At 40.1% G+C, this 24,813-nt stretch overlaps 1 protein-coding gene across 2 annotated transcripts in view; it reads left to right on the top strand.

Annotated features, from left to right (window-relative positions):
• The window catches only part of RPS6KA2 (ribosomal protein S6 kinase A2), a 175,223-nt gene that overhangs the window by 17,182 nt on the left and 133,228 nt on the right, over window positions 1-24,813 (top strand). Inside the window, exon 1 of one of the 2 annotated variants that reach the window (XM_053382385.1) lies at window positions 9,003-9,213. The exons of the other annotated variant lie outside the window; for it this stretch is intronic. Coding sequence (XP_053238360.1) covers window positions 9,190-9,213 — 24 coding nt within the window. The 5' untranslated portion in view covers window positions 9,003-9,189. Of the gene's footprint in view, window positions 1-9,002; window positions 9,214-24,813 lie in introns of those variants that run through there. 2 annotated transcript variants of the gene reach the window in all.

Here is a 24,813-nt window from a genome sequence, read left to right as displayed (position 1 = left end):
TATTTCTAACTCTGTAAAATGAATCATGGATTCCCGACTCTTGAAGATCTCATTAAAAGCCCCATGCCTCTCTTTATAATTTTATTTTATTTAAATAATTTACATACCACTTAACTACAACACTCTCTATGTGGTTTGCAAGGATACAGTACAAAAAAAGTAAATATCAGTTAAAGCTATAGTATAGAATCAAATTCCTATTAAAATGCCTGTTGGGATTTTAAAAAGCCTTTTGGATGATCTCTTTATTCAGAGTTGCTTGTCAGAGTTTCCTCTGTAGGGTACTCCTGACTTTATGTGGGGGTCATCTGAATCTAGAGGTAGGCCTTCTGCTGTCCAACCACTCTTCGCAGCCAGTGCCTCTGGGTGCAAGTGAGCTCTGAGAACACTGTGACTGCTTGGAAATTTACTGCCTAAGTAGAAAACTAGTTCCTCACTTATTGCTTAGCTCACATACGGAGCAAGCGGCACTGCCACCAAGCGGCATTTATTTAAAAGGCACAGAAATTGTGACACTTTTACAACAGGGTGAGCTGCCAGGAAAAGCATGGATTTCCTTCATTAAATATCCATGGTATCATGAGTGTCTTTTCCACCCTGGATGTGTCAAGAATGGTACTTCAGATCCCCAGTGTATGCCCCTTGGTCTACCAGCACTGCGGTCTTATTCATGTTTACTCAAAAGTATGCCCCATTCAGTGGGGGGGGGGGCAGCCTTGCAAACAGGACTTGTTTGTTTCCTCTGGAAAGTAAAGGGTTACAGCAACAAACAATTGAGCATGCACAAAAAACAATTGAGCATGCCAGTCATGCAAACTAGGCAGGGATAGTTTGTAATCAATCTTGGTTTAAATTGTTAAAATATTCAAGTTTGTTGGATGGAAGTCAGGGCTCAAAATGTACTTGGGGGCTTGCTAGATTTGATTTATGAACTATTTTTTGAGTTTTGGCGGCACCATGAGGCCTGAAGGCATATTAAAATAATGTATGTAATTATATGAATTAAATTGCTTCTTCGTTTATTAGGGAAAATGCATTGCAAATATCTAAGAAGAATAAAAGTAAGAATAATAGAATCTTAGAGTTGGAAGGGAGCCAAGGGCCATCTAGTCCAACCCCCTGAAATGCAGAAATCTCAGCTAAAGCATCCACGACAGATTAGCATCCAACTTCTGCTTAAAAACCTCCTAGGAAGGAGAGTCTGCTCCGCTGCCGAACAGCTCTTACTGTCAGAAAGTTTTTCCAAATGTTTAGTCATATTCTCCTTTCTTGTAACTTGAGAAATTGGATTATTTATTATGTATTTTATGAATTTGGGGGACAGAATAATTGACATTGATTTTTTAGAGTTTCATTGTACAACCTTATATACATCTACATATGCTTTTATAAATGCATACACTGGTTCCTTGGCTTACGAACTTAATCCATTCCGGAAGTCCGTTCTTAAACCAAAGCGTTCTTAAACCGAGGCGTGCTTTCCCACAGCAGCAGGGGACTCAATTTACAAATGGAACACACTCAACAGGAAGCGGAACATGTTCTTATTCCAAGGCAAAGTTCACAAACCAAAACACCTATTTCATGGTTTGCAGTGTTCTTAATCCAAATTGTTCATAAACTAAGCTGTTCGTAAACCAAGGTACCACTGTATATGATTGCAACCTTGACAGCATAAATACTCACAAGTTGTTTTCAGCAGCATGGTAACCTGATATTTCAGCACAAACATGACAGTTTTAACATCTTATATTTTTGTGGAGAATAGTACTCTTAGTGTTTAAAAAAATGTAAATTACTAAATTGTAATGGGTGGGTATATGGTTTTGTAATGAAACTATTCTTTGCTTGCAAAGTCTGTGATCTAATTGTGCAGTAACTTTACCTGACAGCAGAGGTCTCTCTTGTTTATCAAAATGAGAAACCTCATTCTGAATAAGCTATACTGTATTACTTTAGCTTTATAATTGCAGCTCCTCTCTTTCCTCAAGTGACCTTTTATTTTTGTATTGGAGCCCTGACTGAGGCCTATGGGGGTAGGGATAGGATTTTGCACTCCTTTTGCAAAACTTTTTTGGCCTCTGGTCACTCTTTCTAGTGTGATTTGCATAGCTCTCTGTTTAAATGCACAGTGCTGATTTTGTCACATCTAATGTGGCTCTAGGCTGACCTGTTTCCTAAACAACCTAGATTTAACCTAGCTGAGCAACAATCTCTGCCACAACATCAGGTGCTCCCAGGCATATAAACAAACCCAAAGGAGACACAGATATCATAGAAATGCTATACTTGGAATGATCTCTCTCAGTAAGGCACCGGTAAATGAAATTGGTCAAACACAAACAACTTACCATATTTTTCGCCCTATAGGATTCACTTTCCCCCCTCCAAAAATGAAGGGGAAATCTGTGTGCGTCATATGGGGCGAATGCAGGCTTTCACTGAAGCTTGGAGAGCGAGAGGGGTTGGTGCGCACCGACCCCTCTCGCTCTCCAGGCTTCAGGAAGCTATCAGCAAGCCTGGGGAGCCCGCGGGAGTTCTCGCAGGGCTCCCTAGGCTGCGGATAGCAGCTTGCTTCCCGGAGCGCGGGGCGCGCTGAAAGCAGAGCATCCCGCGCTTCGGGCAGACATTGGGCAGCCCCACAAGCTCGGGGGACAGCGGGGAGGCGCAGCGCCGCCATCCCGCTGTTCCCTGACCTGGTTTGGATTCCCCGACCTGGTTTTGGGGGGGAAATAAAGGAAAAAATTATTTCCTTTATTTCCTCCCCAAAAAACTAGGTGCGTCCTATGGGCCGGTGCGTCCTAAGGGATGAAAAATACGGTATATAGAACATATATATATATATATATATATATATATATATATATATATGCATTCCCATCATCATTCTGATTAGGGTATGCTGCAAGCAGAAAATATGAGAAGACCAGATCTCAGGGGTACAGGATGAGTTAAGGCATGTAATGAAGACTTCTTAAGATAGCGATGAGGAACCTGGGGTACTCCAGGTGTCATTGGAATACAACTCCCATCATCCCTGACTATTGGTCATGCTGGCTGGGGGGTAATAGGAGTTGGACTCCAACAACATCTGGAGGGCCACAGGTTCCCCATCCCTGCCTTAGGAGACCTTGAAGAATGAAGACGTTTCTTTGAATTCTATTCCAATCACAGTCTGAGCTTCAGTGGCCTTGTGAAAGTCCTTCGCTTGCCCAGATTCCTCATATTTATTATTTATTAAATTTGCATACACCCTTCATCTAGAGATCACAGGGCGGTTCACAACATGTGTAAAGTTTTATCAATAACCTATATGAATGGGTTGTTATAAGTGTACACTAAGAGTGCTAAAGAAATGATAGCAAGGCAGTATAATATGCACCCAATACTGCATATTCATTAGGTTTCTGGTGTAGAAAGAGTTATGGGATGTTTAGGTAAGTCACTCTCTTACAGCCCACACAGGGCTGCTATCCTCACAGGGTTGTTGTAAGGATGTATAGATTAAAGAATTGAGTGCAGTACAAAATGAAATGGAGAAAATAAATCATAAAGAACTCCAAACTTTCTTTTCCATCATTTGAGTGGCTTTCTTTTAGGTCAGATTTTTAAAGCACAAAATTCTGAGTTCAAAGATGCCTGAGCTGTACTGAAGAAATTATTGTGTTTGCATGGGGGACATAGATGGCATGTGTTATGACTGTTCACTCTGACATTTCAGGAAAAAGCTATTGTCTGCTCTAGTAACCATGAGGGAAAAGCAGTACAAATTCATACAGCCGCCTAAAACAATGTTTCAGAATCATAGAAGATAACCCCAAGGGTCATCTAGTCCAACCCCCTGCAATGTAGGAATCTCAGCTTAAGCATCCATGACAGATGACCATCCAACCTCTGTTTGAAAACCTCCAAAGGAGGAGAGAGATTTTTTGCAGGTTGGAAAAGGACAAGGCAATGCACTAAAAAGTGTGGTATAAGGATTGAATGACAGGAAAATGCATAACCTCCTCACAAACAAATCAGAATGAATACTCAATAAAGAGTGGACATTGTATAACCTCCATACAAGTTTTGTGCAGGCAAATCAGGATGAACGCGTTATAAGCAAGTTATGTGGAGGAGCATACAAACAAATAGCTTTTTCATCCTGTTCTCACATTTGGTCAAGCAGGTTTGACGGTGCTTTTTTTGAAGAAATATAACACCTGTTTTGAAAGTCAAAAGTGGGATTAAAGTAGCAATCCTGCTTTCTATTTTTATATGTTTTGGTTGGTGGTAGAAAACCATCTAATATTGATGCTAAGCACAAATCACTAGTATGACTACTAGCTCTGCACTTTTAATATTCTGTATGTATGCAATATTATGCATATGAGACTTCAAAGAAACTTATCTCGTATTTGAAGAGATGCATGCACTGAAATGTTCAGACAGTTGCAATAAAGTACTGGTAAATAATAACTGTAATCATTTGTTCTTTCGTGATGCTGCTAGGCAGCAACCCACAAAGTGGCCACTGGCATCAATGTTCTGTTAGTATACCATATACAGGTACTGAAAAAAGTCCACAGGTCCAAATCTCTGTGCAAAATTAGAATTTGAGATCACCCCTCACACTGCTTTTTATAAACACCCTATCCACCAACAATTCTAACTTCCCCACCAATTTTGCAAGATTGGGCACTCACATATAAAATACAGACTTCACTTCCCTTTCTAATTTTAGAAAGATGTGTTTGTATTCCTTATGTAAGTCTCAGTAATTCATCCAAAGAAGAAGTGAAAATGGAAGATTATTTCATTGTGCTTGGCTGACTCATACAGACCGCTCACCATTAACAGGTGTGCTGTGGCAAACTGCACGCAGTAGGCATAGCTTGGTATCTCTTACTGTTTTGGATACTGAAACAGATTCTTCTGTTGCATGGGCTTTTAAGGAGCAGATGTTGAGAGAGGTGGCTCATCTCCTGCCTTTTTTTGCTTACGCTCCCCTTTCTAACAAACAATGCGCTTCCTTTCACAACTTCTCAATTTATTTTGATGCAGACACAACCAGGAGGCTTTTTCGTTACCTTCTTCTCTCTTTTTAGCTGGTAAATAGAACTACTTGGCACCATCCAAAACCAGAGCTGAGCTACCACATGTCTCCCGGTATTTTATCTGAATCAAAGATTACTTCCAGCCTAGCCCTTTGCTTGTAATCTCCAGCTGTTTGGGAGGGGTGCTGTTTTCTGGTGTGACGTACAGGGTTAAGCAGATAACCAGAGAAGATGAAATGTGCCTGTTTCTCTGGGCAAAATGGATTGAAAATCCAACCGATGCCACCTTTGTAAATGCTGAATAAAAATGATAAAGCTGCCTCACAAGAAATTCCAAAAATTGTTCATTAAAAAGGTAAGTTTCTCAGTGGGGTTTTTTGTGCATGTTTTTGTTGCCTTGATCCACTAAAAGTTTTGACAATTGCTTTGGTTTGATGTGATAATAAATACAAAGGCTCAGAGACATAGAACATCATTCACTCAATTTCTGCAGCATGTGACATAGTGCAAAACTGGTTTATTGCTTGCAAACATAATCCCCCCCCCATTCCGGCTAAGGTGTATGGGGAAATAGTATGTATTCCAATAAAAGTAATTTTTGTTCCTTTTGACTGTAATGCCTTTACAGAAAGATGGTACATAATATTCATTTCACCAAGTGATATATAATGATAGAAGAAGAAATGTAAGGGGAATCCCTGGGAAGAGAAAGGAAGATTACACTCGTTTTAGTGTTTTATTGGGGCATGTTCCTCCGATGTTGGTGGGTGTGCAGGAAGTAAGCAAGAGTAAAAAATGTGCAGTAATTATATTCAACTCTGATAGATAATTGCAGGTGATTTAACATGGGGATTAAATTGTGCCTTATTAGTTACTATATCTGGAACTTTGTTACTCCTATAATTGCCCTTTTAAAATATCTTAATTTCATGCAGAGAGAAGTGTGCACTATTACTGGAAAAAGTTTTTTTAAAGCATATATTCTTCACATTTCCATCTTCATCTTCCTGTACTTGATGATTTCATGTTATTTTTTAAAATATTGTAATAACCATGGCAGGTAAGACAAGGTATGAAGAGTTGGCAAAAACTTTGAAGTTTGGGCCCCTTTATGAGCATTTTCAAGTGCCACTGAGTAAGCAAGGAAACCTTTGCAGCATCCATTTAAAGGACAGCTTATGCCCCTGCTGAAATCTATTATTTCTTCAACCCCCTGGCACATACATCCATTCCTGTTAATTCAGGGAGTGTAAGTTTCTGTTCCAAGTACACAACTGGGGTTTTTGTTTTTGTAGAAGCAGGATACATGGAGTGCAATGTATCCAAACCATAAAAAAGCAGAGGAACCTGTATACACAGAGTAACTAGAAACAATGAAACTGCACCAATGATATCAATCATTGACCCCTCCCACATTCCATCATGGACAAGACGTCATTAACCATATACTTTAATCTCTTCATTACTTAAATTGGCTGTTGTATTGTTGAATCTCTCTCCCCCCCCCACTAGCATTTTAAGAGACTTTAGTCTCTTCTTTTTCTCCCAAGGAGCTGGTTCATCCCCCTAATTAGTGTCACCATCATCACTACCAATCTCTTAGACTGCTGTTGTATCTGCACATTAAAGTTTGAATTTTAGTGAATTTAAACGCACAATTTGGTGGTCCTGGGATTGACTTGGGGTGGCAGAGATTAGATAGAAAACAGGAAATTTCTGGGCACAGGAAAACTAGGGGGATGGGGGATGGAGAGAATCAGCACTATATTGGATCAAGGCCATAATATATAATCATGGATATCTCATCAAACAGTCCCACACATTTTGATTGCTGGCATTTATAACGTTCAAAGCATGTAGATAACATTTTTAAATAGTATGCATGAGAAGGGAATATTTAATTCTTCACCCTTCAAATTTTAATTTTGTGCAGTCTCTGATATGTGTAGTTTGTGTTAGTGTGGCTCACTGCTGAGCAACTGTTTTGGTCAGATAAAGGGAATGTGGGTGTAACAGAAAAACGCTCAGCATTATTCAGAGTGGAAAAAGCAGCTAGATTATTGGTGATGCTTGGTGTCCCATAGCAACCTGTTCTCTTGTGAAGAGGTGTATCTATGGGCTACTTTATAATCACACACTGGGATATATATTCATCAGGGCCCTGTTCACACTATGTGGTTTGTTTGTTTTTATCAGACATGCTAGAAGGGAATAATTTTTCCCCCTTTCCCCAGGAAAAAAAGACTTATTTATGCCAGTCCAACATGAAATAGCATAAATATGCAGCTGTGTCATACAGCCACACTTTACATTCAGACATATACACAGAGTCTGTGTAGAAATATAACATTTCAAAGCCATTTCTTCTACACCATCCTAGCATCGGTAATCCCAATTTGCTTTGGAAGCAGGATAAACATACTAATGTAAGGAGCCAAGGGTGAGTCTACAAGTGAGAATATCTGAGGCCTGGGACACTCAAGGCACCTACTTTGGTTTGAGAGTTCAAGTAGGCTTAAAATCCCACAAAGGAACTTCTCATTTCCTCAGCTGCTTCCACCCGCAAATGTATCTCTCTCCTAGCTCTTGTACCAAGGTGTTATGCTCATGGCTACTCTTCTTCTATAGGGATCTTTTCAGTGCCACACTCCATCCATAGAGGTAATGTTAATCTGCCTTTCCATGATTCAAAATAGTGACAGGAGTCAAATTCAAATTCACAATCCTTTATTAGGCATATCACACCTCACATTAACAAACAAACATCATATACAGACTGTATAAAATACGGGCTCAGCGAACACAATTTATCCCAGTCCTATTCTTAACTCCAAAAAATAAATCAATGTACATAAATAATATAATACAACACAGGAACATCACCTACCATTAAAACCACTAAGTCTCTTTATCATGGCCCATTCTTTCTTCATGGACAGCACTTAAAAATTCAGCCGCTATTAAAGTAATTTGATCATCGCTGTCCGCCAGCAGGTCCTGAACAGTTGGTTGTGTAAAAAACTGTCTATTAAATTTTAGGGCCTCAAAGTGACAGGAGTCTCTGAGTAGTTCTGTGCTCTCAGCACTGTTGTGAATACCCTGGTATGCCAGGGTATTGTCTGAAGGCAACCCCAAAGCCACCTAATAGCAGATGGCCTACTGGGGCTGTGGGGCTCATCTGACCTCCAGTTGGTTACTCAACTGCTGCTTACGAAGAGGATTGGTTCTGTTGCTGCGTCTGCACCGTTCTGACCCCACTCCTGTCTCCTCTCCCAGTAAGTAGCAGCACAAATGACTGGCATTCAGGTGAGGACTGCCACCCCATCATGCTACCCACCTTACTAAAGCTAAGCAAGTCTGAGTCTGATCAGTGCCCAGCTGTGTGGGTGACTGTCTTGGGTTCCATGAGAGGATAATAATAATAATAATAATAATAATAATAATAATAATAATAATAATTTATTATTTATACCCCGCCCATCTGGCTGGGCTTCCCCAGCCACTCTGGGCAGCTTCCAAAAGAATATTAAAATACTGTGATACATCAAACATTAGAGCTTCCCTAAACAGAGATGTTATACAAATGTAATGAAATAAATAAGCCATTTATGTTATAAATTGTAACTTAGTAACTGCATTAAGGGAAATTTTTAAAAGCCGGCAAGAAACACTTGAACTTACCGGTAAGTGTTATAAGGAAGGACAGAAAAATGATTGATGAAAACATATTTTCATTTTTTAAATTGGAGGGTGAAAAATTATGAAAAATGTAAACTATGTTGTTGGCTGTTTCTCATTTGCATTTATGTAGTGCAGCTAATATTCAGCCAGCACTTTATAAATATGCATATCTGAATGTCTTCTCTGAAATGTTAGAAAGGGGAGGGGAATAACCTTATATATTCCTCCTCAAGAATATAGGAGGATTTTATGTTGCCGGATTATTGCTTTGTAATAGCTTGTAAGAAATAATCTCCATCTGATCTGACTACTATCACCAGTGGAAGTTTTTGTCCTTAGAGAACATATGCTTGAGTCATCAATACAAGGGGAAGGAGGAATGAAGAGAGAGAGAAAAAGAGAGATAAGCCTTCCATTGCTTTCAGCTTTATATATCTGTTAGACGTCTCTGAGCATCCACCCATTTCATATGAGAATCATATACATGGGCAAGGTATTTCTGTTCTATTGAAATTGATCCCTTTTCTTGTTTTTCCACAATTGCATGAATGTGGTAGAATGAAAAACGTTTCTACTAATTTCTACTTAAAACTGCTCATATGCTTCCTTTTGCACTTATTTTTGCTGTTTGTCAGTGCCTGCTGCTTCTTGTAGCCATTTGTGAGGTACTTGTTTATGTGTGAGAGAGGAAGAAAATCTGAAGAGGAGAAAAGACATAGATAGATTCCTATGCAATTCTGATCCAAGTTTTGAACATGAGTGCAGTTAATTCTCTTTACCTGGTACTCTGAAATTAAAGTGAGGGTTGTAGGAAATGTTGGTTTTAAGATTTAACTCGAGTTAATATGATTCAGCTCGCAACTATGTAAAAGGGAAATGTGCTTCATTCGTGAAGAATTATATATGATTTATGATTAGCGTCAGTATTTAAACAGCAAAAGTCCTCAAAACTGCAGATTGCTTAATTGTCTCATTAAGCCAGGCTAGCCCAACCATCTAGGCAGGTGAACTACCTGCCTGTGGTGCCAAAATTCCAAGGCTTTCTGCTTCACCTGCCTAGGGATTTTGGAGAGACAGAAAAGCCACTGCCTGTACTTCTAGAGGTGGCAATAAGACAGCCTAACAGCTGGTGGGCTGGGTGATATGCCCCATATTACAGCCAAAGACACTGAGAGCTATCTGATCACAGATGCAAAAAGGAGGATGTAATAATGTAACAGAGATTTAAAAGTGAAAATGAAAATACTACATTCATGGAAGAATGCAGCCGCATAACTTTTATTTAGGGCTGGTTCCCACAACATTGTAAGACAAACTATGGCTTACTGAGACTGCAAGCATGTGGACTCCCTGAGAGGAACTCACAGCTGCCTTGCTCCTCCCCAATCCTTTTTACGACTCTGCCATGCCCAACCAAGCCAAGGTTTGTTTTGTGTGTCTTCCAAACTAGGACTTGGAGTTAAGTTCTGTCCTTACTAACCACAAGCTGTAGCTAGCCTTGGCTGCAGATCAGAGAGAACTTAACCACAAACCTCTTTTCAGCTTCACCACAAAGCATGGTCTCAGAGTTTGGCTTTTAGGGTTCTGTGAACCAGTTTAATGTCCTGTCTGCCTTTCTTCCTGTCTTGGCTCTTATTTAAAATCCCACTATCATTGCTAATTTGTTATTTCTGCACCTTATATGAACATAGGGACTATAACTGCCTAGCAACAAACAGTATTCACTTTCAAACATCAGTCTTATTCACTGTCCTAAAATGAATTTTTGAATGCATGGCTATCTCTGAGATTAGGATCAAGCACAATATTTTGAAATTGTTATTATGTGTAGCTTCTTTATGATATAAACAGGATTATTCTTGTTTGTTTACAATTCATTCTGTTAGGATTTAGGATTTCAATATGCCTGCTTGCCTTGAGTAGCTTTGTGTGTGGAGAGAGAGAAAAAGGATTTCAGGGTGAAATTAGTCCTTATATATATTTTATATATATATTGTTTATACTATTTGAATCCAGCCATTCTCACCATAAAATGGCAGCTCATATTCTCCTGGATTCTTAGGGTACATGTTCATAGTAATTGAGTATTTGCATTCATTTTCAGGACCTAACACTATTCTCATTACTATCTGCCTGCACCTAACAAATGGCTGATGCTTATGTGAATATGCACACATCATATTTAAAGTACAGTCACATGTTTCTACTCAAGGGTACATTACATATCCCTGAATGAAGATGATTGTGTCCATCTTTTAGTAGTTGCAACATTATATATAGTAGGGGTGGCTAAGATGCGGTCCTTTGGATGTTGTCAGACTCAAAACTCCCATCAACCCAGCCAGCATGGCTGATGGGAGCTGTAGTTCAACAACACCCATAATATCCATATTGGCACAGATTAGCTATCTCTGCTCTAGAAGGATCAAAGTGTATATGCAAGAAAGTTACTGAGGTTGCAGTCCTATCCCTACTAACTGTCAGGGATCTAGCAATAAGCCCAGTTGAATGCATTGGGACTTCTGAACAGATATATGGAGGTGTTGCTATAAGACATTTTCAAAGGAGGATATTTGGTGTGAGAAATAATAATATATATTATTTTGGGGGGGTTCATGTTTTCTTTTTTCTCTCAGTTCATCTAATGTCACCATTTTGTTCCTAAGCTATTAGTAATAATTTGTTTTGGTAATTTCCAACCCATCTCATTTTGTGAGTAGCCTGTTATGTTTTAATGGTCCACATAGATGTGTATGTGTGCCTGGACAGATTTAATTAGGAAAAAGCTTTTAGCAGGAACCCATGAACTCTGTTGCATCATCTGAATTTTATCCAGCTTCCTTTCACTGCATTTTATGGATAATTTACACTAAGGGCTCGTCCACACTTTGGTTTGGTCCACTTTCTCCGAGAAAACCTGCTGTTTACCACTGAATTGGAACAAATGTCAGTGGGACAAAAGAGAAACCTCCCAGACCTGTGCCAAGAAGTCAAGGACCAAACAGAAGAAATTGCAGGACAAAGGGAAGTGTGGATGAACCCTAAGCAGGCATTTTGGTTATTCTGAGCCTGAAAGCTAGACCTTTAAGCTAACTCTCCTGTGCATCTGCTGCTGCCATCCTGTTGGGAAAATGCCTCAGACATATAATGCATTAGATCAATAAGGAATTGCTGCCTAAGTGATGACAGGTACTATATTTCTGTCCTCATTTTATTTAAAGATGTTGGTCTGAAAAGAAAATGATAAAAGTAAGCAATTTCAGTACCTGGATTCATCTCTGAAACCTTTTTCAGATACCAGCCCACAAGAGCTATAGAGAACTGAAATACAAAATGTCTCTTCAGAATTGTTACTCATTTTGGTGCCTCCGTTTTTGAATGCCTTTCTTTAGAAAGGTTAGGCCTTATATTTGTCTATTCAACACTGTCATCTGTCACTGAGAGAAAAGTATTTTCCCTCTTAGTCAAACCTACTGGTGTTATGAGGGATTTCCAAAAAAATATGCCTGGTAGCAAGTAGTAGGTCCTCTGTGTGGAGAAAATGGAGAAATGCTGCTGGATGACAGAAAGAAAGTGGAACTGCTCAACACTTACTTTGCCCAAAAGGAAAGGAGTGCCTAATTTGGTGATAACAGAATAAACAATGTAAGGGGGGAGCTGCAGCCCAAGATAAAAAAGAGGTAGTAGGGAGCATTTGGAAGTGAATTCAAACCTCCAGGGCCTGATGAGCTGCACCCAAGGGTACTAAAGGAGCTTGTCGATGTAATCTCAGAGGCTTTGTCTATGATCTTTGAGAATTATTGGAGAACAGGCGAGGTCTCTACAGACTGGAGGCAGGCAAATGTTGTTCTCATCTTCAAAAATGGGGGGGGGGGGGAGAAGACCCAAGTAACTACAGTGGTACCTCGGGTTATGGACGCTTCAGGTTACAGACGCTTCAGGTTACACACTCCGCTAACCCAGAAATATTACCTCGGGTTAAGAACTATGCTTCAGGATGAGAACAGAAATCATGCTCCGGCAGCGTGGCTGCAGAGGGAGGCCCCATTAGCTAAAGTGGTGCTTCAGGTTAAGAACAGTTTCAGGTTAAGAACAGACCTCCAGAACGAATTATGTTCTTAACCTGAGGTACCACTGTATTGACTGCTGAGCCTGACATTGATGCCAGGAAAGGTCCTAGAACAGATAATAAAATGGTTGGTCTGTCCGCACTTAGAAAAGGATACTGTGGTTACAAAGACCCAGCATGGGTTTCTCAAAAACAGGTCATGCCAGACAAATCTCCTTTCTTATTTTAATAGAGTTATGAGCTTAGATGATCAGGGGGTTGTTGTGGATGTAGTGTATCTTGATTTCTGAAAGGCTTTTGACAAAGTCCCCCCATGATATTATTGCAGAGATGCGGGTAAAATATGGACCGGAAGGGATAACAGTTAGGTGGATTAGTAGCTGGTTGACTGACTAAACCCCAAGAGTGCTCACCAATGTTTCCTAATCATCCTGTAAAAAATGACAAGTGGGGTGCCATAGGATTCTGTCCTGGGCCTGTTGTTGTTCAGCGTCTTTATAAATGACTTGGATGAAGATATTGAGGGGATGCTCATTGAATTTGCAGATGACGCCAAACTGGGAGGGATAGCTAATGCCGCAGAAGACAGAATCAGAATTCAAAATTACCTTAACAGATTGGAGAACTGGGCACAGCCTAACAAAATGAATTTCAATAGGGACAAATGTAAGGTTCTGCACTTAGGCAGGAAGAATCAGATGTGCAAATATAGGATGGGGGACATCTGGCTTACTAGCAATACATGAGAAAAGGATCTAGGGGTCTTGGTAGACCACAAGCTTAACATGAGTCAACAGTGTGATGCAGCAGCAAAAAAGCTAATGTTCTCCCAGCCCTCAGGTTGGATCCCTATTACTCACATTTCCCGTTAGATAATATAATATTACTAACTTTGTTCTAAAGTTACAGTGTTGGCTCATCAGCATAGCACTTCTTTAGCATTTGTTTCATCCTCCTAAGAGAAAAATAAATTGTGCCTGTACTTATTTTCCCCTGACTTATTTTTTAAAGGAGATGTAGCCAATTTTTGTTATTATGGCATTCCAGTGCATTTTGTCTTGGCATTCAGAATGATCTCCCATCAGTATCACTTCTTCTCTCATGACTTAATATTTTTCCATTATATGAGAGCACATTTGTCCTTTCATGCAATCTAACAAAATAACAACCCTATATCCCAGTAAGCTGGAGAAAGAGGTACACTGCCAGTACACCAGCACAATTGCCTGCCATATGCTACAATCACCCAGCCCAGAACAGAATGGGGAAATATGCTTCTCTGCAAAGCATCAAATGGAGCAACAGCAGCCATACCATGGCAGTGTCCCTACCAGTAAAGGCCAGCATGACAGTGTCACAGAGGAGATGAGTCCAAGTTGTGGAGATAATGTGGTTGAAATTTAGAGGAAGTCTCCCCAGTTATTTCCCCTCTTTCCCTCTTGCCCCATCAAGCACATACCACCCTTGAGGTATTTTCATGTATCATTGTACAATATTCTGAAATCCATTGGGACAAAGGACAGTTGTTGTTGTTGGATTACAACTCCCATCATCTCTAATCATCAGCAGGACTGGCTGGGGCTGATGGGGGTTGGGAATCCAATAACAACTAGTGCTGGGGTGGGAAGCTGTAATGGGAGATAGCCTCCTCCTATGTCCTGCTGACAGTATAATATAATAAACACAACAATGTATTTACTATACAATAAACAACACTACACTACACTACACTACACTACAATACAATACAATACAATACAATACAATACAATACACAACAATAAAATGGAGAGGCAGCAAATTATAAAATGACACAGCACCTTCCACTCTGAAAACCACTGTGGCATAGGCAAGAAGACATCAGCCACCGAAGATCATTGGTATTCTGGTCCTCAGAAGTTCAACTTTGCTTATACCATCCATTGTTAACAACAACAACAACAAATTTATTATTTATACCCCACCCATCTGGCTGGGTTCCCCCAGCCACTCTGGGTGGCTTCCAACAAAACATTAAAATACAATAATTCATCAGAAATTAAAAGCTTCCCTAAACAGGGCTGCCTTCAGATGTCTTCTAAAAGTTGGATAGTGTTAATTTCTTTGACATCTGATGGGAGGGTGTTCCACAGGGCGGGCGCCACTTCCAAGAAGGCCCTCTGCCTGGTTCCCTGTAACTTTGCTTCTTGCAGTGAGGGAACTGCCAGAAGGCCCTTGGAGCTGGACCTCAGTGTCTGGGCAGAACGATGGGGGTGGAGACGCTCCTTCAGGTATACAGTTCTGACCATGTGATTTATTTGACCACTTCCAGATGGCTTGTTTGTTGAGCATACATCCTGATTTGTTTGTGGTGAAGTTATGTGACATTACTTCAAGTGTTATCCTGCAGTGCATTTCTGCATTATTTTCCTTATTGCAGTAAGTCAGATTTAGGGTAAAGTGAATTTGTTGTACAAGAGCTCCCAAACAATTTTAATTACACAACCTGAATTTGCCAATGTGATTGAATCCCACCCCCCAAATAGTGACAGTCTGGAAGCACCCATGGAGCACAGCAGTGAATTTTTAGCCTTAAGTCTGTAACTATAAATGCTAGCTTATGCACATTAGTGCTATATCCGTAATTGCTTTGACAGCTGGCTTGGGCTTTCCTATGCTTCCAAACTGTAATACAGTGTAAATGTTAATTGACTGTACAGTTTCTGAACGATGTAAAAATTCTTTTAGAACATTATTATTATTATTATTATTATTATTATTATTATTATCATCATCATCATCATCATCATACCTATAACCTATACCTGGAGTTCTCAGAGCAGTTCACTCAAAATATAAAACAGCAATATACATAATCAAAATAAAAACAATAACAACCCAGTAACCCCCCTCCCCCCCAAACCCACATTTTAAAAGAGCATAGGATGTCAATCAAATCCACCAAAGGCCTGGTTAAAAAGAAACGCTTTTGCCTGGTGCCTCAAGGTGTACAGTTGTACCTCAGGTTAAGAACTTAATTCATTCTGGAGGTCCGTTCTTAACCTGAAACTGTTCTTAACCTGAGGTACCACTTTAGCTAATGCGGCCTCCCGCTGCCGCCGCACAATTTCTGTTCTCACCCTGAAGCAAAGTTCTTAACCCGAGGTACTATTTCTGGGTTAGCAGAGTCTGTAAACTGAAGCGTCTGTAACCTGATGTACCACTGTATAATGAAAGTGCCAGGCGAACCTCCCTGGGGAGAGCATTGCACAGACAGGGAGCCTCTGCAGAAAAGGCCTGTTCTTGTGTTGCTCCCATCTGGACCTCTCTAGGAGGAGGCACACGAAGAAGGGCATATTTGTCATTGGTTGGTAGTTGAAATGCTACCTTAAAACTGTAAACCTGAAGTAATGATAACTATCGAAATGTATGTTGGCAGTTTTATAGTGCTATATTAACTGCCCAGCAGAACAAAGCTTCAAAATACATATAAAATCCTTTAATTCTTTTTAAATCCAGGCAAATCTGCAAGACTCTGAGTAGTCTTTTAAAACTGTATCAGAGAAGTCACACATGGAATTTTGTCAGCCTGATAGTTCTTCATTAAGTGTTGGCAAATCTATTCTTCTCTATCACTATAGACACTAAAGTTGCATTCCTTTTATTGCTGACTCTCTTGTAATTAACTATTACATATACCCTAAGATCACCAATTTCCTACCGATGGTGAGATTATAGTTTCAGCTGTGTAACAGCCTTGAGATTCAAAAGCATTTCCTATGATTAGGTATTGCTCTATGTGGAGATGTAGCTCTGTGGACTTCATATGCAAAAGTTTACTGGTTCAATTCCTGGTTATAGACTCCCAGGAGAACAGATGCTGATGCCTGGAGATCAGCAGCAAGATACCTCTAAGTAGTGTGTGTGAAAGCTATCAGTCTGTCTGTCACACTTCAGTTAGCCTTGACTGCTTGCACAAAAAACAAAGTGCTCTTACATCAAAGTTGCCCATCACCAAGTTCACACTTTTAAACTCACAGTTGTAGAATAATGGGAGCAAAATGATTTGGCGCTATGACACATGTGACACAAGTCAATGTCTTCTTGTTGTTATGTGATCTGTGTTCCTTGGTTGGGGCTTATAGACACCTGGTGTTTTGCTGCGATCGGCTATGGTGTCAGTGCCAGAATATTCTCTTCTGGTCTGGCTTATCGTCTGTAGGAGATAGAGGGAGGCAGTTGCTTGAGGCTCTCCACTGGCTCTTTTTCTTAATTTTTTTGGTGTAAAGTTTTCCTGGAATCATGGGTACAACTGGGAGTGACCTGAGCAAGCTGGGTTGCAGCAAGTCCTCATGAAAGTTCCTAAGCATTTTAGTGGAAATTTCTCCCAACAAACATATTTTTACGCAGCTTTTGACTAATGTACACGTTTCTGAAAGCAATTTATCCTATATTTTCATTTTATGCACACTTCCCCCAACATATACATTTTTGAAACATTGCTTCAGGTGTGTGTATGTCACCTTGAGCTCTTTGGATAAAAAGTGGGATGTAAATGTAATAATAATGAAATAATTCTTTAGTTGGCAAACTGCATTGCTAAATTCAGAGGTGTGCAAATTTTGAAGGATAGCTATGCTTTGGCTCGTGTCTTAGTTTGAGAAGTGTGAATTAGGTGGTTTCTCAAGAGCCACTAGCCATGATGGCTATGCTCTGCCTCCACTGTTGGAGGCAATAAGGCTTCTGAATACCAGTTTTTGGATACTGCAGGAGGGAAGAGTGCTCTTGTGCTCCGATCCGACTTGCAGATTTCCCATAGGCATCTGGTTGACCACTGTGAGAACAGGATGGTGGAGTAGATGGACCAGTGGCTTGCTCCAGCAGGCTCTGCTTCTGTTCAAGAAAATGCAAACAAGATTAAATTTCTCCCCCATTCCTGGAACAAACATTGCATTCTGATTTCAATCTACCCTGCAACACTCAATCACTCCCCATTTCCTTCCTTAAGCCGGTGGTACCCCACAGGCATGGGAGTTCCACTGGTGCAGCCGTATCATAACTTTGGCATAAGTTTGTATTCTGCCAGCCCAAGGAAGATTTCACAACCGCTCTGTCACAAGAGGGCATAACTCCAGGATAAGATGGTTCTGCTAGACAAGAATGCTGTGAGCTGAAATAGTTGTTAAATAGATATAGATGTGTATTAGACAATGTTTGTAGTTACTCATGTGAAAAAGAATTTAAAATGTTGCAAAGTATTAGTTGAAACAATATTTATCTTTGAGTATGTGCAGTTGGCTTTTGACTCTACGGAGATTAAAAATAAATAAATCCCAGTGGAACATCTATTTCTTGGTACAGTTACTGGTGTTCAGTCGTTTTAGTGTGCTTTTAACACTCACTCACTCCTGTTTGCTTTTGAGGGAGGTTTAAATGTGTGCTTTGATGCCTGATTTATTTTAAAGCTATGTGTTATGTCCTTTTAGCAGTCACAGACAGATTTAGCAATGGTGCTATTTTAAGATACGATTTATACTGCAGCTTGGACTGATCATTATCATCTCCTTCGTCATTCTACTCCTTCTCTTATGAGGGTAGTATTTGTGTGTTCATTATGCATATCAGGTTAATTTAAGGTTGTGTGTACAACACAGGCTTTAAAACTAGCTTAATAATTCCCTCTTCCCAGGGAAGCTGTAGCTCTTTGTGAAGGCCTAGGAATCTCTCAAAGAACATTCCCTGCACCATGGTTGGAAAACTAATAACAGTAAAACTGGTAAAATACCAATATAGGTTTCATATGCTCTTACCACTATGTTTAAGCCACCTTAAATTACTCAGTGTGGTGGGTACTGCTGTTTGGTAAACTGTTGGTTTGGTACAGCTCATCACATTGATTGGGTGGTATTAATTATGCCAGGGATAGGCAGAAAGTAAATTGTAGTACATTGGTGGGTTATTAGCCAATCATAGTTGGCTACCTAGTTCCTCACTAGTTGTTGGGATTGTTCTAAAGAATGCTGGATCTTGGTTTGATCCAGCAAGGCATTTCATATGTGCTTAAGAAAGAGGAAAGACTAGGAACCACTTAATGCAAACTACTTGAATTTTAACTGATGAAATCCTAAGTATGCTTTCCAAATGTCACATATTGATGGACAACAGGGATTATTATCCCCCCCCCCATCAATAACACCAAATCAGCTTTAATTGTGTAACCTGAATTTGCTAGTATGTAGTTGAATCAATCCATAATAGGAACAGCTTAGAAGTGCTGGCAGTTAAAAGAGAATGGGAATATTTACGAGAGATTTTTGTACTGTGACTGACACTCTCCATGCTAGATTATTATTATTACATGGGTTATACGTTTCTCCGAAACAAATAATTTGGATTGTAGTGGACTATTATCAAAACGTTCCCAAACATTATTTATACAATATATAAAAGTTAACACTCTCAGCAATCAATGAAAGTCCTCTGCAAAAGCTTCCATGGGCTGATCATGTTCATTTCATCTTTGAATCATGGGAAAAACTCTTGACAAACTAAAGAGATAAGTATCTCAGGTGTTTAAGTGATAACTGGCAATTGGCTTGTACAGTTGGAATGGTTTATAATTAAGTTTATTGCAGATTTTAGTAATTTTCCACAGTACTGTGTTGGGGTATTGTTGGTGTATAATGTGCACTTAAGTTGAACCAATGCTTCAGGGTGATAACACTGGCTAGACTTTGCTTTTTGAGGATCCGGATATTTTCTTCTGTTTCGATGTTTACAAAGTACAAATGCACAGCTAACTAGGTTCAGAGTGCCAGAAAAGATTTCTGTTTGTGTAACAAAAATGCTCCCACATAGAACACCCACACAATATATTATCAAATATATATATTGTTTCCTTTTATGCAGCGGATGTACTGGAAGCCACAATAGACATTTCCTCTATGCTACCATCGTTAAAGAAAAATGCTAATTAAGTAGTATTTATTCTATTATCATGGATGAACTGATCTGGACCCTGCAATCAGCATCTGAGGCTCTTCTTTGTGTGCCTCCTCCATGAGAGGATGACAACAGGAGAAGGGGCCTTTTCTGTGGTGATTGTTTGTGGAATGCTCTCTCCAGGGAGACTCACCTGGTGACTCATTACATATCTTTAGGCCCCAAGAGAAAATGCTTTTCTATAACCAGACCTCCGGCTGATTAACATTCTGTGGCCTTTTAAATGTGTTTGTGGGAGGGGAGTTATTTGTTCATTTTTGTTTTATTATGTTCTCATTTTGTATTTTTATGTTGTGAACTGCCTTGAGATCTTTGGAAGAATGCAAATTTTTAATACTACTACTACTAATAATAATAATACCACCAGTTTCAGAAAATAGACTTTAATTTAATCATTTAATCCCAATATAATATGAGTTCAGGGTCTGATGTTTTTATTTTGTTCATTATTAAACACTTATGAATATTGCTTTATCGAATAAGACTGAAAAGTCTGGTTAGTTGCTGTAGTCTGAATCCTTCTCCAGACTGGAGCCTTCTTTCTGCTGGAGCTCAACACTCTGCTGCAAATAAACTGGATTCTTTTTTTGGAAGCCACATCCATTGACAATTATCAGCAGGTGCTTAATAAGCAACAGACGTATGACAGCTTATTTAAATGAATTGATTACCAAAAAATATCACCTTCTTCACCTTTTCCCACACAATCCCCGCCCCCTGCCAGCAATAAGCATAGGGAAATGCGCTTGAGTAGGCTAAACATGCCAGTCTCCCCAGCCTTAGTACATCAAACTTACAAGACATGAGCTGCAATTCTAAAATTCCCTTTCCTCTGGAAGAGAACACCCAGTGGGCAACAAATAAATAGCAGGTGCATAATGACCCATCTGGGTGAATTATTTACAACCCTTCCTACTCCACACATTACCATCTGATTACATAATAAACAGCATGAAATTCTCTCCTTGGGGACCAGTTTATTCACACAAACTATTTCACTGGCTGCAGACATGCATACTAACAAGCAAGTCAACAGACCTAGGTAGGAGTCTTAGGCCATTTCTTGAAAGCCTCTGGTGGTGTGGTTAAAATAACAGTGGCATCGCATGGAGAAGGGTGGCGACCCCAGTCACATTTTTTGAGAGGGTGCATTTTGCTCCATGCCATTCTGCCAGCTCTGCGCCACTGGACCCCTGCTTGCCTGTGGCCCTTGGAGTATGAGTCCAAGGAGCGCACTCATGCTGCCCTGCCAACCCTTCTCTGCTTTGCGATGCTGCAGGGCTGCATGAGGGGGATGCAACAGGCATGGACCCTTCCTGTTCAGGGCCCGTGCCTGTTGTGTCCTCCTCATGCAGACCTGCAGCATCCTAAAACAGTGTGGGGCTGGCAGGGCAGCATGAGTGTGCCCTTTGGGGGCCTGTTTGTTGCGCCCGCCAAGGGCCACGGGCAGGCAGGGGTGCAGCGTGGCCCTGCTTGGCTCTGGTGGGTGGTGGGGTCACTCCAGTGGTGTGGGCTGCATGGGTTAGACACAGGCTTTGTTCACCCTCCGCACCTCAGCCCCCAGGCACATGCTCCATCCCGGGGGGTGCATGTGCTTGCCCAGGAAAATAAGTGCCTAGTGGTGAGCAGAAACAGAAGAACTCCTCCTTATGCACAGCAACCGTCACACCAGCTAGATTTTAAGAGATACTTTGTCATATGACTTGATCGTTATACTCAGATTCAAGATTACGTTAACTGATTGGAGAACTGGGTCAAAACTAACAAAATGAAGTTCAATTCACAAATGTCAGGTTCTGCAGTTAGGCAGAAATAATCTGCTACACAAATATAAGGAGGAACACCTGGCTTACCAGTGTTACATGTGAAAAGGATCTAGGGGTATTAACATGAGTCAACAGGGTAATGCAGCAGCCAAAAAAGCTCATGCTATGCTAGGCTGCATCAACAGAAGTCTAGTATCCAGATCAAGGGAAGTCGTAATTTACAACTGGGATGGACTACCTGCACTGCCCCACTGACCTCTGCTAAAAGGTGTGGTTAAAGAAGCAACATACTGAATAGAAATGTTACCTCTATAGTATCTTCTTTTAGTGCCCTGCTAAGGTAAAAAGGCACTAAAGGAAGAGACACCTAATTCTAACGCCTTCCAAGACAATTAGAAAGGCCCACACACTCTTACAGAGGTTCAGGTTCACTGCCTTGCCACCCACAATTGAAGTTGATGGCGCTGTGGGGCATGTGCGAGTGATGATGTTATGCGCATATGTCCCGCACTGTGCTTGCACTATGCAAACATGACATGTTGATGTTAGTCATGCATGTCACACAATGCGCTGTGTTGTATACATGCAATGGGGTATGTACGAGTGACATGGGCACACCATGTGGGCTGCACGATTAATGTAAGCATGTTGCGTGGTATGTGTGTACAGCCACTGCAGTTTTTTGTGGGAAGCAGCCCCCTGCTTGAAATTTTTTGGGGGCCCTCAGCCCCCTGCCCTCCCAGATGGTATCTATGCCCATGGCTACTAAAGAAGGGGCATTCTTCACAAATCTGACATGAACCCTGTACTCATGTTCTAAAATCAGGATGCCAACACCAGTGACACCAATACTTGCGATCCTGTTGAATAACATTATTGTTAGTGCTGTGAAGCTCTTGAATAGAATGTCCTTCATATACTATTAGTATATGTATTCTGAATCAATAATTCAGATCCATTATTTCAGCTATTGATTCATAATAATTAAAGGCATGATAAGTTTGCTCTGTGTTTGTTTTTAGCTTCCCAGGTTTTACAGGTCTGCTTTCACAAATGAATTATTTAATGGTTTAAAAAATAACTTTCACTGTGACATTGTGAAGTGTTGGATCAAAGGATTAATATTTTTTTGCTGTGGAATTCAGCAAAAGGACCCTAGTTGGTTCATAACATCGGCTGTTCAAGAAAGAAAGCTTTCAGTATTTTTCAGAGATGAAGTGTTTTAGTCAATGATTTTAGTCATAATGATTACGCAAAACCTGTTGATCATGAGCTCTACACATTAAGTGTTTGCAACGTGGTCCTCTTGGATAGGGAGCGGTGTGTGTATCCCTATAACTTTCACTGATCTCCAAGAGAAGAGGAACATTTTTATGTCCTGGCAGAAGGAGTTGTACATGAGGTCAGATCCCTTGCTGGCAAATAGATCAAATCTAAAATTCCAGTCAAGTGAGAGCTCACTAGTACAGCATAGATAAAAACATAGTCTGGAACTATATTTTGCATTTCTGCCTGAGAAGCATGCCACTCCATAAACCCTTGTTCTTTTGAACAATGCAGCTATGTTTGGAGCCTCTTGGACTGTCTGTATCTGAAGAAGTGTGCATGCACACGAAAGCTCATACCAAGAGCTAACTTAGTTGGTCTTTAAGGTGCTACTGGAAGGAAATAATTTTTTTGTTTTGTCCTCATTATAATGACATGTCCGGGATAGATTCACCCTCCTCACTATAAATCTTTCTCACCCAATGTGGACAGGTGAAGATGGATGGTTTGCAGTAGCTAAAAGATTGAACTACAGATTAGGAAACCCTCAATTTAGATCTGAATTGCTTTCTTACCTCAGCCATGAACACATTAGGTAACAGCCATCCATACTCCCCAATCCTTCGATGCAACCCTAATATCTGCAACATAGGGATAAGAATGCTAAATTGTCTTGCAGAGTTGGTGCACAGATTTAAAGAAAATAATGTAGGAAGTACTTGGAACATGCCACACTATGCTATTCATTCTTACAGATTTTTAGCTAATCAGATTATTTGATCCAATTCTTTATTTCAGATTTCATAGATAGTATCTGATCACGTTCTTTTCCTAGTTGCATCAGCAAGAGAATCCACCTCAGATTGATGTTATCTATATATCTATATCTATATTATAAAAGACAGGTAATGTTTAATAGCACTCCTACACATAGTTTTGGAAGTGTAGGATTTCTCCATTTAAAAAAGGAACAAAGCCAACTAGCTTTAGAAAAATTTACAAAAAGTTTATCTGTAATGCTTAAGTAATTATCATGAGTCTATCTATATTTCTTCACCAGAGGATTTTTGGTGGTGTGTGTGTGGAAATGGGAGAGAGAACAAGAGAAAAAGAGAGGAAGAGATATACATTTATACTTACTGGTTTACCATAACTTCTACTGCACATGGCCGCAAATAGATATCATTCTAAACAAACAGTTAATTGCTTTCTTTTGGATGACATTTATAACCAGCTGCTGTTTATTTAGCATTTGACATGTAGGAGACTTTTGGATAGAAGATGCTGATAAAACCATTAACTCAGTACACAAGCTTATATGAGTAATAATTCTTAATTTGGGGCATGTGATTAACAAAATCCCTGTGATTTCTACAAACTGTTTAAAACTATCTGCAACTTTGCATACATTTTCATGTTACTAATGTGATACTTACGCTTAAAAGAATGTAGGGTTTCTTTAGGAAACCACTGAAATGTCCATGAAAATCCGGACATATGGCAGCCCTAAAGAATGGTAAGTTTCCTTTGGAATTACAAGGAGGAGGAAAACAACCATGGGCTGTTCCAACTGGAGCTGAAATCTACTGAATATTGTAGTATAGTTGCCAAACCAGAATTAAGTGAAAATGAGCCCCAGGAAGCCTTGGGCTTCATGCTCTCCCATTCCTACCTCATTGCAAGGAAGGGCTTAGAAGTTTTCACTTCCATTTCCCCCCTGAACCATAGCTTGTCATATTATCCAAAGCCAACTAAAAGTGGCCTATATTAACTATGGTTTGTTTGAAACAAGCCAATTTCAAATCATGGCTTAGCATGATGTTCAGATCAGTGACAAGTGAGGACAGTGGATTTTGTGGAGTGTGTGTAAACATGAAAGTGAGCCGTGATTAACTGGCTGGATCTGATTTTGGAAGGGATGTGGGCTGTCATCTGTTCTCAAGGAGGCAATAGTTAGACTTCTGCAGACTCATGCAAAAAACCTTTGCCAACCTGGCTATCTATATTCTCC

The sequence above is a fragment of the Podarcis raffonei genome, chromosome 3 (genome assembly GCF_027172205.1).
Source record: "Podarcis raffonei isolate rPodRaf1 chromosome 3, rPodRaf1.pri, whole genome shotgun sequence".
In the NCBI taxonomy this organism is placed as follows: domain Eukaryota; kingdom Metazoa; phylum Chordata; class Lepidosauria; order Squamata; family Lacertidae; genus Podarcis; species Podarcis raffonei.
Note: the sequence above shows the minus strand (reverse complement) of the source record. Positions and strands in the feature narration are given on the sequence as shown.